This window comes from Hippopotamus amphibius, chromosome 7, assembly GCF_030028045.1.
Source record: "Hippopotamus amphibius kiboko isolate mHipAmp2 chromosome 7, mHipAmp2.hap2, whole genome shotgun sequence".
Lineage (NCBI taxonomy): Eukaryota > Metazoa > Chordata > Mammalia > Artiodactyla > Hippopotamidae > Hippopotamus > Hippopotamus amphibius.
The window spans coordinates 9,750,923-9,766,951 of NC_080192.1; the positions used below are offsets into that span (position 1 = coordinate 9,750,923).

Consider the following 16,029-nt stretch of genomic DNA (forward strand, 5'->3'; position numbering starts at 1 on the left):
TTTCAAAGAATAAATAAGTAAATACATAAACAATAACAATAGCAATAATCATGTGAATTTTGTTTCTTTTCAAGTCTTTCTGTTCAGATAGAGAATTAGAGAAGTTTCTCTCTTCGCCTTCTGTAAGGGCCATGTGGCTGGATAGCTTCTGGTGGATCTTTCACAAAAGGTACCAGGTAAATACAAATCTGATGGCTTCTCTCCCTTGCCTAAGTTATTATTCTGTGGGACAAATCCCAGCCTCTTTAACAAGGGCTGTAAGCCCCTCTGATTCCACCGACTGCCCAAGCAGCCTCATCTGTCACACCCCATCCCTTCCCCACACATGCCTCGCCCATGCACCTGGGCTGTAAACATTGCACCATGTCCTGCAGCTCCCCTGAGCTTTAAGAACTGATCTGTGTTGCATGGCTGGTCAACAGCAGGGCAGAGAGTTAAGTCAGGACCTCCTGGCCTAGAGTTAGGGTGCTTTTCTCAGCCCTTTGCCTCTCTGTACATGTTTTATAGATCCTAGAAGACAAACTAGTATATTATTTCTTGAATAATATGAGGTTAAATACTTTGAGAATAAGATTCCTAAAAATGAGAGAAATACTTAGTTAAGAATCCCAGTCCTTGGCTGCTTCAACAAGGGCTGTAGTAATTCCTTCTCTGTTTTTTTTCCTGGTAGCCAAAGAAGGAGATCCAGAGCACTCTGTTCGACCGGCTGGCCCAGCACTATGCCTTTCTTTTGTTTCGTGGATCCAGGTCCCACTACGAAGAGGCTCTCTTAAAAGTGAGCATCAACCACTGTTGAGGAAAAAATCACATTAGATAGCTATTCAGTGGTCGTGCCAAGTTAACGCCCTTCGCATTCTTTCCACAAGGGAGTAATTGGTCAGTTGTGGTACCTTCATTTACTGACTTGTAATACAGCAGTTACAAAAAATAAGGTAGATCTGTATATACTGATAGGGAAGATATATTTAAAATGAAAACCAAAGCAATTTATATAACTCCATGTTAGAGAAATTATATGTATATGTATGTGTGCCTCTGAGATAAAAAAAAGTCTGGAAAAATATTTACCAAACTCATAGCAATGCTTATCTCCAGGGAATAAGGTTATAAGAAGCTCTCTTTTCTATTTTATTTATTTCTATAGTATTTAAATAAGCATGAGATTTTAAAAATATGAATATACATATATACTTTTTATATATGTGTGTGTATGTACATATATACTAAAAGGGTTACTAGAAGGAAATATAAGTGAATGTTAACATGATTTGGGGGGTAGGGAAGGGCTTTCTGAATACAACCCCAAGGAAATAACCATAAAGAAAAAAGACTGATTTAACCATATAAATTACTTAAATTACTATAGAGTTAAAAGGCAAATGAGAAACTTTGCAAAAATACTGGTAGCATATATGCCAGACAACGTAAAGAAGTCTTACAAATCAGTAGGTAAAATGGACGAATGAACAAAGTACCTAAACCAGAAATTCACCAGGGAAGAAATACAGATGGGGAAAAAGTTCACCTTTAGCAATAATCAAAAATACAAATTAAAACAATAGTCATTCGATAGGCCTTTTTACCTGATAGATTGCATAGATTAAAACGTGTAATTCCCAGGGTTGCAAAGGATCTGGGGAACCGGCACTCGGACCATCTGAGTGGGAAGTGAATTGATACAGAAGTGCTGAAAGGCATTTATACTAGTTAAGTGTCAGCTTAACAGGTCACTCAGGCCTTCTGTGTCTCAGCTTCACTGTGTGTAAAATGGGGGTAATAATGCCTCTCCCGCTGAGCTGTCCTGAGGATTACATGGGACGATGTCTGTGAGGCATCTGACGTATCACCCAGCACACGGTAAGCCCCCAGTATGGAATGGCTGCTGTAATTACTATTACTATCCCATCTTCTGGAAGTCATAATTAAACATATAGTAAAAGCTGCTTTCATTTATGCATTCAACAAACTTTTGACTGCCTGATATATTCCAGACTCTGAGCTAGCTTAATAAGTGAGTATAATTAGTCTGCATAATTTGTAATGCAAAGTCTCAGAAACAAGACAGTATCCACAGATGGGGAATGTTAAGTAAATTTTGATATGGCCGCTAAGCACAATATTATGAAGGTCACTATTGGAAAAAAAATCCCAACGAGTTTATAATAACCTGGGGAAGGATTTATGTTATGATGTTAAATTAATAAAGCCAGATATAAATGTATAATGTGATCTTAACCATAGTTAAAAAGCAACAACAGTACCACTCGTGCACAGAAAAGGAAAAAAAAAAAAAAACACTGAGTAGGACTTAATATTATCTCTCGGAGGCAGCCCGATGGGTATGTCAAATGTACCTTGTCATCTTCTGAGCTACTCTTTGGCCAGGTTATAGAAGGGGCTGAGGCACAGACCCGTGCAGAGGAGCTGGGGGAGGGGGAGTTTACTGGCCAACATAGCACGATGTTTGAGGGGTGGTCCCCAGGTAGGGGAAGGGGTCCACCGAGATGGGGCAGCTGCAGATGGAAATTGCTCCCCTCGTGAACAGGAAGGCAGCATGGTGTCAGGTAGAGTTTTATCACAGATCCTTTCTGAGGTCAGGGGCTCTTTTCTGGGTGTGGAAATGTCCAGAATGTTGCCCGAGCTCTGCTTGCCTCCCCAGAGGTTGCCATCGCTTTTGAGTAAAGCCCTGTACACCAGCTTCTGCTGCTGCTTCCCTCAGTCCTGGTTCAACACGCACGAATTCAAGTCTGACATCTGCAACACAATGAGCCTGTGGATTGCAGGTGAGAGGTGGCTGCTTTCTCCTGGGGAAAGCAATTCCAGAAACATGTCTTCCACCCGAGCCCAGGTAGGTTCCTATTGGCCATCACATCTCTTCATTGAGGCCGTTGTCTTTTTCTCTCCTTGACAATAGAGTATGCGGTTAGAGCCCAAGGAGTACCAGTGTTCCTGCTTCCTCAAACAGTTCTGAGACATTCCTAATCCCCTTTTGTGCCCAGGTGCCTCTGCAGGGAGCAGGTTTTGGCACAGCCCTGTTAGTTAATGATGTGCTGTAGGTCTGTGGACCCAGGAACCCAAAAGCAGTGTGCTGGCTAGATAATCCCACCTTCCACCCACAGTGTGACCCTATGTGACCCAACTGTCGTCCCCCTCTCCCTGCAGCACACACAGTGCCAGCTTGATGTTTGCTTGGTCAGTTACTTTTCAGTCTTCTTCCTCACTTCCCCATCTGAACCTAGACATCTTCTAAGGTCATTAAAAGCTGAGAGGTTCCCTGTGTACTAGATACTGTGCTAAGTAAGCACTTTTCAGATTTCCCACTGTGTTGAGGGTCTCCAGGATCACTCCCACATTAGGAGGTTTGGGAAAGCTCACGAGTCTCAGCATGTAGTTGTATTTATGGCTAAGAGTTATTATTGTGATGTAGTAAGGATACACAGCCAGATACACAGGGGAAGACAGGCAGTGTTTGGAGGAATTCGTGTGCAGCCTTCCTCCTCCCATGAGGAGTTATACAGAGCCCCTCATCCCACTGCAGTGAACATGTGTGTGTGCTGTTTCTGCCCAGAAGCCCATTAGAGAAACGGCACCCAAGGTTTTTCTGGGGGCTGGTCATGTAGGCACCTCTGTCTATCATGTACCAAAATTCCAGGAGAGCAGGTGTTCAGCGTCAGCTACATTGTTTTAGGAATAGTCTAGGCACAGTGAGTCACTCTTGTCAGCTAGGGAATAAAATTTCCCCCAGCTTCGTTGAGATGTAATTAACATGTGACATTGTGGAAGTTTAAGGTGTACAGTGTGATGATTTGATACACGTGCATATTGTGAAGTTTTTCCACAAGCAGGTTAGTTAACACATCCTTCACCTCACATGATTTCCATCATGTCGTTGTTTTATGGTGAACATTTAAGATCTACTTGCAGAGCAGCTTTCAGGTATATAATACAGTATTAATAACAGTAGTCGCCATGGTGTACATTAGGTCCCTGGAACTTGTTCCTCGTGTAACTGGAAGTTTGTACTCTTAGACCAACATCTCCTGATTTCCCCCACCCCCAGCCCCTGCAACCACTGTTCTACTCCCTGTTTGTATGAGTTTGGCTGTTTTAGATTACACACACGTAAGTGAGATCATACAGTATTTGTCTTTCTCTGTGTGACGTATGTCACTTAGCAAAATGTCCTCAAGGCCCATCCATGTTGTCACAAACGGCAGGATTTCCTTCTTTTCTGTGGGTGAATAAACTATTACTAATGTATATACGCCATATTTTTTTCACCTGCTCATTTGTCAGTGGACAGTTAGGTTGTTTCCATGTCTTGGCTATTGTGAATAATGCTGCAGTGAACATGAGAGTGCGGATTTCTCTGAGATAGTGATTTCATTTCCTTTGGCTGTATATCCAGAAGAGATTCCTTGATCATGTGGTACTTTTATTTTTAATTTTTTGAGGAGCTTCCATACTGTTTTCCATAGTGGCTATACCAATTTACATTCCCACCAATGGTGCACAAGAGTTCCCTTTTTTCTCACATCCTCGCCAGCATTTGTAGTCTCTTATCTTTTTGATAGTAACCATTGTAACAGGTGTGAGGTGATGTCTCATTGCAGTTTTGATTTGCATTTCCCTGATGATCAGTGATGTTGAGCACCTTTTCATGTACTTGTTGGTCATTTGTATGTCTTCTTTGAAAAAATGTCTGTTCAGGTCCTTTGCTCATTTTCTAATTGGATTATTACTATTATTATTATTATTTTGCTATTGAGTTGTGTAAGTTCCTTATATACTTTGTTTTTTGTTTTTTGTTTTTTGTTTTGAGGTACACGAAGTTCAATCATCTGTATTTATACACATATTCCCATATTCCCTCCCTCCCTCGACTCCCCCCCACCCTCCCCGTCCCATTCCTCTAAGGCATCATCCATCCTCTAGTTGAATTCCCTTTGTTATACAGCAACTTCCCACTGGCTATCTATTTTACAGTTGGTAGTATATACTTGTCTATGCTACTCTCTCACTTTGTCTCAGCTTCCCCTTCACCCCCCGCCCCCCTCCTTATATACTTTGAATATTAACCCCTTATTAGACATATAGTTGGCAAATATTTTCTCCTGTTCTGTAGGTTGTCTTTTCATTTTATTGTTTCTTTTTGCTGTGTGGAAGCTTTTTAGTTGGATGTAGTCCTACTTTTTTATTTTTTCTTTTGTTTCTTGTGTTTTTGGTGCCAACCCCCACCAAAATCATTGCCAAGAGCAATGTCAAGGAGCTTTTTCACTCGGTTTTATTCTGGGAGTTTTATGGTTTCTTAATCCATTTTGAGTTAATTTTTGTGAGTGGTGTAAGAGGGGTCCAGTTTCATCCTTTTGCATATGAATATCCAGTTTTCCCAACACCATTTATTGAAGAGACTGTCCTTTGCCCATTGAGTATTCTTGGCTCTCTTGTTAAATATTCATTGATCATATCTGCATGGGTTTATTTCTGGGCTCTCAATTCTGTGTCATTGATCTATGTGTCTGTTTTTCTGCTGGAACTGTATTGTTTTGATTTTCATAGCTTTGTAATATAGTTTAAAAACAGGGAGTGTGGTGCCTCCAGCTTTGTTATTTTTCAAGATTGCTTTGGCTATTTGGAGTCTTTTGTGGACCCATACAAATTTTAGAATTTTTTTTTTCTATTTCTGTGAAAAATACCATTGGAATTTCGGTAGACATTACATTGAATTTGTAGATGGTTTGGGGTCGTATGGACATTTTAAACAATATTAATTCTTCCTATCCATGAACATGGGATATTTTTCCACTTATCTGTGTCTTCAATTTTTTTCATCAGTGTCATAGAATTCTCAGTGTAAGGATCTTTCAGTTCCTTGGCTCTAAATTTATTGCTAAGTATTTCATTATTTTCAATGTTATTTTAAATGGGGCTGTTTTCTTTATTTCTTTTTCAGATAATTCATTGTTAGTGTTAAAAAACACAACTGATTTTGTTATGTTGATTTTACATCCTGAAACTTTACTGAATTTATTTATTAATTCTAACAGTTTTTGGTGGAATCTTTAGGGTTTTTATGTATAATATCACATCATCAGCAAACAGAGACAATTTTATTTCTTCCTTTCCAATCTGAATACCTTTTATTTCTTTTTCTTACCTAATTGCTCCAGCAAGGACCTAACAGTACTATGTTGAATATGAGTGGTGAGAGTGGGCACCCTTGTCTTATTCTTGATCTCAGAGGAAAATCTTTCAACCTTTCACATTTGAGTGTGATGTTAGCTGTGGGCTTGTCATATATCGCTGTTATTATGTTGAGGTATGTTCCTTCTGTGCCTACTTTGTTGAGAATTTTTATCATGAAAAGATGTTAAATTTTGTCAGATTTTGAGATGCATTTATTGAGATGATCATATGATTTTTATCTTTCATTCTGTCAATGTGATGTATCACATTTATTGATTTGTGTATGTCAAACCATCCTTGCACCCCAGGGTTAAATCCTACTTGATTATAATGTATGATCCTTTTAATGTGCTGTTGAATTCTGTTTGCTACTATTTTTTTGTTGTTGTTGTTTGCTACTATTTTGTTGAGAATTTTTACATCTATCTTCATCATGCATTTTGCCCTGTAATTTTGCTTTCTTATAGTATTCTTACCTGGCTTTGGTATCAGGATAATGCTGTCCTCCTTAAAATGAGTTTAGGAGTATTCCCTCCTCCTCAGCTTTTTGGAAGAGTTTGAGAAGGATTGGGGTTAAATGTTTGGTAGAATTCATCTGTGAAGCCATCTGGACTGGGTTTTTCTTTGTTGGGAGGTTTTTCATTACTGATTCAATCTCCTTATTTGTAATTTGTCTGTTCAGAATTCCTGTTTCTTCATAATTCAGTCTTGGTATGTTGTATGTTTCTAGGAATATATCCATTTCTTCTAGGTAGTTAGGGAAAGTTTTATATCAGTGTAAGGAAATGTCTACCAGTCAAATCCTAATCTTGCAAGCAGGCCTTTCTAACAATAGCAGTCTTGAGCCTGCTATGTTAACTATTTTCTGCACACCTATTCAATCCTTTTAACATATACAGCATCAAAGTAGTCCAAAAGGAAACAAATGGAGGAGCAGGCATTCAGACTCAAGCTGTCTCACTGCAAAGCTAGGCCTCTGACCACTATGCCATCTTGCCTCCCATTCTCTGACTCTTTTCTTTCTGTTCCTTCTTCCTCTTCCCCTTTTTGTTCAAGGCTGTGCCTCTTTCCCCTAACCCATCCCCAGTAAGAAAACTCCTGTCCACTTACTTTGTCCAATGGAGACAGCAGCTTTGCATAGGGGCTCAAATTTTTTAAGTAATCTTTGGTCTTTTCCTTCTTAAATCAGAGAACTAAAAGAGATAGTGGAGTGTCTCTACTATCTGAGGATTCAGGCTCCAAGAAATCAAAACTCTGAAACATATAATTTCCTAAAAAGAAAAGTATTGGCCCCATAAGCATTGTCATCAAATATTTAGGGCAAAGCCATTTCTGGTACTTAGCAAAGTATGATAATATGTTGAACAAACATCTATTAAGTGCCTATGTATCATGTGGCGGGTCCAGTACTAAGCCCTGGAGGTGCAAAGATGAATCAGACTCATCCCCTGCCTTCAAGGAGCTCCAGTAAGAGCAAAGGAGACAAGAAAACAAATAATTACAGTGCCTTCATGTCTATTGATATATAGCACGTCGCAGGTTCACACGTCTGTGGTGTGACCTGATCCTCACATTCACACTGTCAGGAGGGCAGGGTGGTCATCACATCTCCGTTTTCCAGATGAAGAAACCAAAGTCTCCTAGAGAGGAAGGGCTCACACAAGGCTACAAGGCCAGTATGGGGTGGGGCTAATGCTGGAAGCCCAGCCTCCCCAGGACCAACAGGGGGCATCTCAGAGGGCTCTGTCTTCCATCTTCTGCCTCCCCTTTCTCTGTTGCAGTTTTCACGATCACTCTTGACTCCTTCTTAGGTATATATCCTTGCCCACAGGGCTATAACAGCTGGGACTACTCAAAACTGGACCCAGAGAGATTCCGGAGAGAAGAATTAATGTTGCAGAGAAAAGGACTGCTGAAGGGTAAGGTGCCAGCCAGGGACTTCCATCCCCTCTGTCCCCTGCCAGACTCAGCTGCCATCTAGTCCGGGCAGGGAGGGGCCTTAATACTGAAATCCTCAGACGCGGTTCTCTCTCACGTACCCCAGACTAGCCTCCAAAAGGACTGAAATGTTAATGCTTAGCAACTGTAGAGTTGGCACGCCGGAAGTGCCGGGTTGTGGGGGTGGAATTTTAAAATAGTAGATGTCAGGTATTAGGCACCAGGTGCCAGGTATCCTTTTTATTTAATCCTCACAATAGCCAGCTGAAGTACACACTAGATCCACTTCACAGGTGAGGAAACTCGAGTTCAGAGAAGCAACTCGCCCAAGGCCAACTTTCTTTTCACACTTAACAGACACGTAAAAAGCACCATGTGCCAGGCGCTGTGCTGAATAAACAGTGGAAACACGGTGTGGAGGCAAGCACAGCCCCTGCTACGTGGTCTAGTAGGAAATTGAGGTCAGGCAGTTATCCTGCAGTGGACTAGGCACTGCGATGGGGTATCCAGGGTGCTGAGGCAGCAGGGGGAGGGGGACCCAGTGCAGCCCTGAGAGGCTCAGTAAGTGGCATTTAAGCCGAGATTTGAAGGGTGTGTGTTTTAGGCAGGAGAAGGGGAGGACTGCTGTTCCAGGCAGAGGGAATAGCAAATGAGAAGACCCAGAGGCATCGAGGGGAGCAGGGAGGCATTCCTCACGGCAGCAGTGAGAGGGCTGTGATGGGTAACCAGCCTGTGGTGGCTAAACCAGGTTCAGACTCAGGACTGTGAAGCCAGGGGGACACATCCTTGGGTTAGGATAAATCTACCTCTTCCAGCTGGGGGGCTTGTCTGCCCCTTTTTATGGGGCACCTCAGGGAAGCAGCAAAGCCTTGTCTTTAACAGTCAGTAGGACCCAGGGGGCAGACAAAATCTGGCTAATTGAAGCCCCTTAGCAACATTTAGGACCCTTTGGAGGTGGAGGATAGGAGTGAGGAGATTTTTTGTTTTTTTAATATGGTGAAAGCAGTGCATACTGTCAAAGAATATGAATCTGAGCACGTAGCAGTAATCTGATTAACAATAAAAATAATGTGAATGCACATTTCGTTCTCTGCACCAACCACTGTTTGACTTGTGTCATTCCCCACCCAGGCTTATGAGAAATCCCGTCACCCCCATCTTACAGCAAGAATTGAGGTGCAGAGAAGTTCGTGTGCCCAGGGTTTTCCAGCACAGTTGGGGAGCCAGGATTTTGCCCAGACAGGCTAATCAGTCTCCTGCTTCGGTCAGTCTGGCCTCTCTGACCAGTTAAACCACTCCCCTCCCTCAGGCTAATGCCCTCAGGGAAAGCAGGGGCACTTGGCAGGAAGGAGGGACCTCCTAAGAGGCAGTGCTGTCCCTCCCTGGTGAGCTTCCTGTCCCTGGAGGGCCCTGGCAGAGCTGCCAGCATGCTGCCTAAAAGGTTCCATGTTGGGTGGGAGGTTGGGTGAGGTGTCCCCTAAAGACCTTCTCTGTGAAGGCTGGGAAGCTGCAGTCAGGGTTGGGGCTGCCATAACTAGGGTGGGGGAAGTGTCCCCAAGGCCATGTTCACCGTTTGGTAATTCCCTAGGACGTGCACAGGATTCAGTGTGTAGTCATACTCACCACTGTGATCTATTGCAGCAAAAGGACACAAAGCATAGTCTGCAAAGGGAGAAGACATGGGGGGCAAAGTCCAGGAAAACCAGGCACACACTTCCAAGAGTCCTCTCCCCTGGAGAGTCACACAGGACCCGCCTAGTTCCCCCAGCACGTTGTGACAACATGTATGAAGTGTCTATCAGAGGAGCTTGTTAGAGACCCAATGACCAGGGCTTTTTTTTTTTTTTTTTTTTTTTTTTAGCACTTTATTGGAATATAGTTGCTTTACACTCTTGTACCAGCTTTTGAGGTACACCAAAATGCCCAGGGCTTTTACTGGGGGCTGATCACACAGGCGCTCCTGGGTGTGATCACATCCCCAAATTCCAAACTCCTGGAAGAAAAGTGGGTGTTCAGCGTAAACCACGTTGCTTGCACAGACAGTTCAGGCACAGTGAGCCACTCTTGTCAGTGGCGGGAGCCCTCCCCAAAGCGACACTCTCAGATGCCAATCAGGGGCCAACCTTGCATCCAGGACTTTTCAGGGACGGTAGTCAGGACTGCTGTGTGAACGCTTTTCTGCACAGTTGTGAAGATGGACATGAAGCCATAAGGAAGATGGAATCTCATGAAAATCCAAGAGCCTTCAAGCTCATTAGGACAGGCCAGGAGGAGGCTGGGGCTGGGGCGGGCCCCAGGTTCTAAGCAGCTCTAAGCATCTAGCAGCTGGCACTTATAGATGTTCCATTTAGAAGTAAGAGATCAAGAGGAGGATCGGGTGTGTGGAGAAAGGCAATACATTCAGTTTTAGATGATGAATTTGAGGGGAGGATGGAACATCCAGGTGGAGATGTCTAAGACATTGGTGATACAGCTGGGGAGAGATCAGGGCTGTGACTCCCAACTGGGGATTTATTCAAATAGATGTGCTTGTTGAAATTATCTCTAAATGGCCTTGGGGACCTCCTACACGCTGGAGGTGGCAGAAAGAGAAATCAGAGGCAAGAGGAGCCCAGAAAGTATAGGGCTGTGGTGGCCAAGGTGGGGCTATACTGAGGGATGGTCAGTGGGGCCGACTACTACAGAGAGGACCACACAAGCAGGCCTAGGAGGAAGCCACGGAATCATACAGCGAGGATGTTGGTGATCTTTATAAGTCAGCTTTATTGAAACCTAATTTACATAACATAAAACTTACCCTTTTGAAATGTATAATTCAGTGAGTTTTAGTATATTCACATCGCCACTAATTCCAAAACATTCTCATCACCCCCCAACCCCCCCAAAAAAAACCCTGTTAGTGAACTTTGAAACAGCTTCTAACATCAGGTGGTAAAAGGCAGGGCCCAGATTTCAGGGAAAGTGATACAGAAGTGAAAACACAGTAGAGAAAGGTGTGCTGGAGGAGTTAACAGGGTTGGGGGTAGGAGAGCCACCCTTGTTTAAACAAACACCATCCCTCTTAGATGCCAGCAGAAAAGAGCAGAAAGAGAATGGGTAGGGGAGGAGAGCCAGGTGGTTCAGCAGCCCCCTGTCCCTTGAGGCCTCCTCCCCAGGTTTGGTTTCCTGGCTGAGGTGGCAGGCTGCTGGGCCTTCACCTCTCTGCCCCACGTGGTTCCCGTGGTGTGACAAAGACTGGCTGCTGTAAGTGTGGTCCAAGGACCAGCAACATCAGCGTCTCTCTAGATTGACTAAGACAGATCCTGCAGTTTGCCAGGGTCTCCCAGCGATCTGTCAGCACATTCCAGTTTGAGAAGTCCTCATCCAGGCCACAAGGGAAGAGAATACCTGACAGCCCTTAGGGAAGAGTATGGCTGTCGTTATCAGCAATTATAATAGCCGCCACTTATTTACCAGCTGGAAATTAAAGTAGCCATCACTTATTTTGCTAAGTATTTGCAGCTACTGACTCACTTAAAAGGTTTGGTAACCTGGAAATTGTCTTCAGATTTAATGGCATCTCAATGAATATGAAATTTAACATCTTAAGAGATTGATAGATTGTTACTCTTTTAAGTGTTTAGTCCAACATTTATTCATTTCAGTTTTGCAAGATTATGAGGTTTTGTTTTTCTTTTGAAGCCAGTGCTTTTTTTTTTCCCCTTGTGGGTTGAGTGCTTGCCCTGTGTACTCTCTGCACACATCATATCCTTTAATTGGCTCATCTGCCCTTCAAGGTAGTTAGTGTTCACACCCTTTCACAGGATCACAGATGTTAGGTCATTTGCCAGAGGTCACTCAGCAGGTGGAATGACAGAGAGACTCTGGTTTGCCTGAGGCCAGTCCTCTCGCTGTTGCTATTGCCTCCAGGGAGGGGGCTGTCTCAAAGTTCCTGCTCTGCAGTGTCACCCCCAAGACAGAAGGAACTGAAGAACTGCTTTTTTTCTCTTCCTCAGGAAGAGATTTTTCTTTCCTCACTTCTAGGAGAAACTCCGGCCGGAAGTCCGCCCAGAGCAGGAAGGTCTGCTGCCCTCAGGTGAGTGTGAGGCACAGACTCAGAACCCTTGGAGTCCCCTGAGCTTCAGTGACTTCCGGTTGGTTCCACATCTCTGCAGTCCCTGCCCCATCATCTCAGGGAGGGGCCCTGCTAGTCCTCCAGATCTGCATGGATGAGCAGGGCACTAAAGGGCAGCTGGAAATGCAGGGATTGGGAGGAGAGAGGAACGGAAGCAGTCTTCAAGTGTAGGCTGCAGCACAGGTGCTTCTATATTTTCTCTTCCCCAATGATCCTCATCTCAAGCCTGAAGCTGGCCATCCTCCCGACACCTTCCTCCTCTCTCCCGGTTCCTCTGCCCTTCTGCGTAGCGTGCAGCCCCACCATTCCTCTCCCACTCTCGACACTCCAGGTTGAGCTCCCTTCACGAGTGCAGTAGGCTCCTGTCTCCCTCAGGCTCTCGTACCCCTGCAGTTTTATCAAAACACAAGTCTAATTACATCATCCCGTCACCACCTGGCCCTACCCTACTCCCCTGACCCTAAACACTCTCCTCTCAGCCTTCCAAGCCTCAGAAGTCTTCCTGCTGCCTTGGGGTAGACGGCCCTGCGCGGCTCTGCCATGTCTGGCCAGCCCCATCGCCACCCTCCCGGGCTCTGGGGCTCCTGCTGCAGGGACCTTTTTCCCTGTAGACACCACACCCCCTAACTATGCCTCTGCACCTGCTGCTTGTCTCATCCCAGGAAAGTGCCCTCCACCACTGCCCTCATCGTTGTCAGCATCTCCGCCCATTGGGAGCTCAGAGTCAGCCAACGCTACCAACCAAGGCCTATTTTTTCTGATGAATGTCCAGGCAAACTAAGAATGAGGCCTTCCACTGCCTGTTTTTGTAATACAACCTTATTGACACACGGTCATGGCCACTGGTTGACTGCTGCCTTTGACTCTCTCTGCGCTGCAGTGGCAGAGTTGAGTAGTTGCTATAGAGACTCGGTGGCTTGCAAAGCTGGAAGCATTCAGTGTCTGGCTCTTTGCAGAAGTCTGTCGCCCCTGTTTTAGGGGACACATACTTATCCTTTGGTCTCAGCTGAGGTCCTGGTCCTCAGGGTCGGCCGTCCTGTCACCTGTGCCCACATCTCTCTCCTGCAGAGCACTTATGTAGTTATTTGGTGATTACTTTGATCATGGCGCTCTCCCCTGCTACTCCTTGAGCTCTGGACTGACATCCACATTTCTCATGCTCCGTTCTTGGCAAGTAGCATATGAGGCTTGCTCTGTTGTTAGAACAACTGCCCCCTTTGTTTGGTGCAGAAATGGGAGTGTTTCCACCCTGGAACCTTCACCAAAGGGATATTTGGGATGAGTGGAGGTGTGCCTTTCTTCTGTGTAGTGGAATAAGGGCTACTACAAACACCTGCAAGTTCTCAGGACCATCACTCGTAGAAAACAGCAACTGAAGGATCTGGAAATGGATGTTCTCAGAACCGGCAGTCCCACTGTTCCTTGAAAAATCTTCATGTCTCCACAGGGGTTGACAACCTCTGGCTAGGAAGCCGGTCTCTCGGGTTCAGATTCTAGCTGTGCAGACTCAGACAAGTTACTTAACTCTCCTGAGGCTTGGTTTCTGCAGGTGTGAAATGAGAACAGTAACACCAGTGCCTTCTTCCTGGCACTGTGAAGACTGCAGTGCAGCTGACTGCGTGGCCAGCCCCCCTGTAAGTCCTCGGCCACACGTCTCAGCTGGGCACTCAGCCCTGCCCGCCTGCGCTACCACGCCTTCGCAGCGTGTCCAGGCTCCCATTCCTCCAGCCCTGAATTCACTCTGCTCCCCGTGCGGAATTCTCCCACTGCAGTCGGCCTTTCCCACTCTCCCTCCACCCCAGCATCTCCCAGGCAGTGTCTTCGTTGAGAAATGAGAAGCAGTCAGCAGGAAGGCGAGACAGCCTGCCGCATCTGTACCCTCACCGGCTGCTGTCCCGGTGCCCCCAGAGGAAGGGCCCTGGTCCCCACATGTGCTTGGACCTCGCCCCCTCAGCTTCCACTCCTGCTCTCAGCACCCTCTTTTCCTGCATCCTCTTCTTCTCCCGCTCTGTTGGATCACTCCCATCGCTGAACAGTCCTCTAGCATCTGTTGCTTTTACAAAGAAAATCCCCTTTGTCTCTGCACCCCCGTCTCTTGCTGCCTTTCCCACAGAATTTCTTGAAAGACTCGCCTGCACCGGTGTCTCCTTTCCTCAGCCACGCCAGTGGGTTCCGGCCCTCCGTGCGCCTCTACGCCTGCTCTCGCCACCCCCGTCTGGCCCCTGATCTGTTCACTCTTCTAGTCTGTTTCATGTGGTTGGCTGCTCCCATCTTCTTGAAGTGCTTTTTTCTCTTGGCTTCTACATTGCCAGACTTTTCAAAGGTCTTCCTTCCGGGCTGGCTGCCCCTCCTCCGCCTGCCTTGCTGGCTCCCTGCCTGTCAGTCAGCCCTGGCCTGGCCCCTCCCCCTCTACTTACATATTCTTCCCAGGTGGTCTCATCTGGTCTGATGGCTTTAAATGCCACGCATATGCCGGTAACACTGAAATCTCCCTCCACACCCTGGCCTCTCTCGGGACTCAGGCAGGTCTATGCAACTACCCTGTTGGCCTCCCACGGAGGCTCCCAACTTAGCAAAGGAGGTGGGGAGAGAGCTGATTCCTAGCCCCGGCGTCTCTCCTCTCCTGACTTATGGCAGTAGCCTCTTCCCGGGCTCCTTTCCTTTATTCTTAGCCCCAGCCCAGTCTCCACACAGCGACCAGAGTGACCTTTGACAGACAGACACCAGATGTTCCCTGCTTAAACCTCAGCAGCTTCTCCAGTGCCCTTCAAGTGAAATCCAGGTGCCTCAACCTGACCCAAACTGCCCTGCAAAATCCAACCACCACCTCTCTCTCTCCAGCCTCCTCACTTCCATTCCCTCACTGCACTTCCTTCTGCCTCTGGGACACTCCAGGCCTGTGTCCTGTTGGGTCACCAGCTGTCACCTTTGCCTGAAATGTGCTGTCCTCAGGGAAGGACTGGCTCCTCTTTGTCCTTCAGATTCCAATTTCCAGTCATTGCCTTAGTGGCATCCCTGGGTCCCGGCCGCTCTGTCACCATGTTGTCTGTTAGGATTCACACTCTGCTATTCTTCCTGCAGGATTTGCATGTCATTTAGTATCTGTCTCCCCCTATTAGAATGTAAACTCCATGAGAACAGGACCTCATTTCCTTTATCCCTGTTCTATCTCAAGCTCCTAGAATAGACCAGGCACGAAGAAGACAACAAACACCTCTTGCCTTCACAAAGGAGGTCATCTGTGTAAACTCTTCACCCTGTGCTTAGCATATAATGGTGCTCTTATAAATGTCAGCCTCCAAAAGTACAGGCAAAACAGGCACCGTGGAGGGACAGCTGTCACTCCCAGACCGAGATCAAAATATTATTCAGTGTTTTTGCACTGCCTGTCACAACTGTGTCAAACAAATGTATTTTCTTTGTACTGGAATACGTAAAATCTTCTGACAGAAAGCCAACTAAGAGGATCAGTTTTCTGCCCCAGAAATAGAAATAATCAAAAGCTTTCCAACCTTAAAAGCAGCTGAAGTTTTACTGGGCAAACCGGGATGGAGGGAGTCATCGAATTCCCGGTGGGGGCAGATCCTCTCTCTTGTTTTTAGCAGACGCGCTTTCCCATCTGCTGAAGGAAATAGTTGGCTGTGTTCAAAGTGCTCTTCAATGGCAGCAATCCGTCTAGGAGTCCACAGTTCGGGGGCATGAGTGGCAGTCATTTTAAGTCTCTGACCTGTGGTCTGCCTTTCTTCCACTGCGTGTCGGGCATTTGCGCAGTGGGAATGAAAAAGCATCTA

General features: G+C 45.7%; 1 protein-coding gene across 1 annotated transcript in view; it reads left to right on the top strand.

Moving 5' to 3' along the window:
• FAM227A (family with sequence similarity 227 member A) overlaps positions 1–16,029 on the top strand; it is a 77,558-nt gene that overhangs the window by 15,479 nt on the left and 46,050 nt on the right. The window contains 5 exon segments of the mRNA XM_057742647.1: positions 75–176; positions 671–775; positions 2,660–2,783; positions 7,998–8,105; positions 12,120–12,199. Of these exon segments, the coding sequence (XP_057598630.1) occupies positions 75–176; positions 671–775; positions 2,660–2,783; positions 7,998–8,105; positions 12,120–12,199 (519 nt within the window).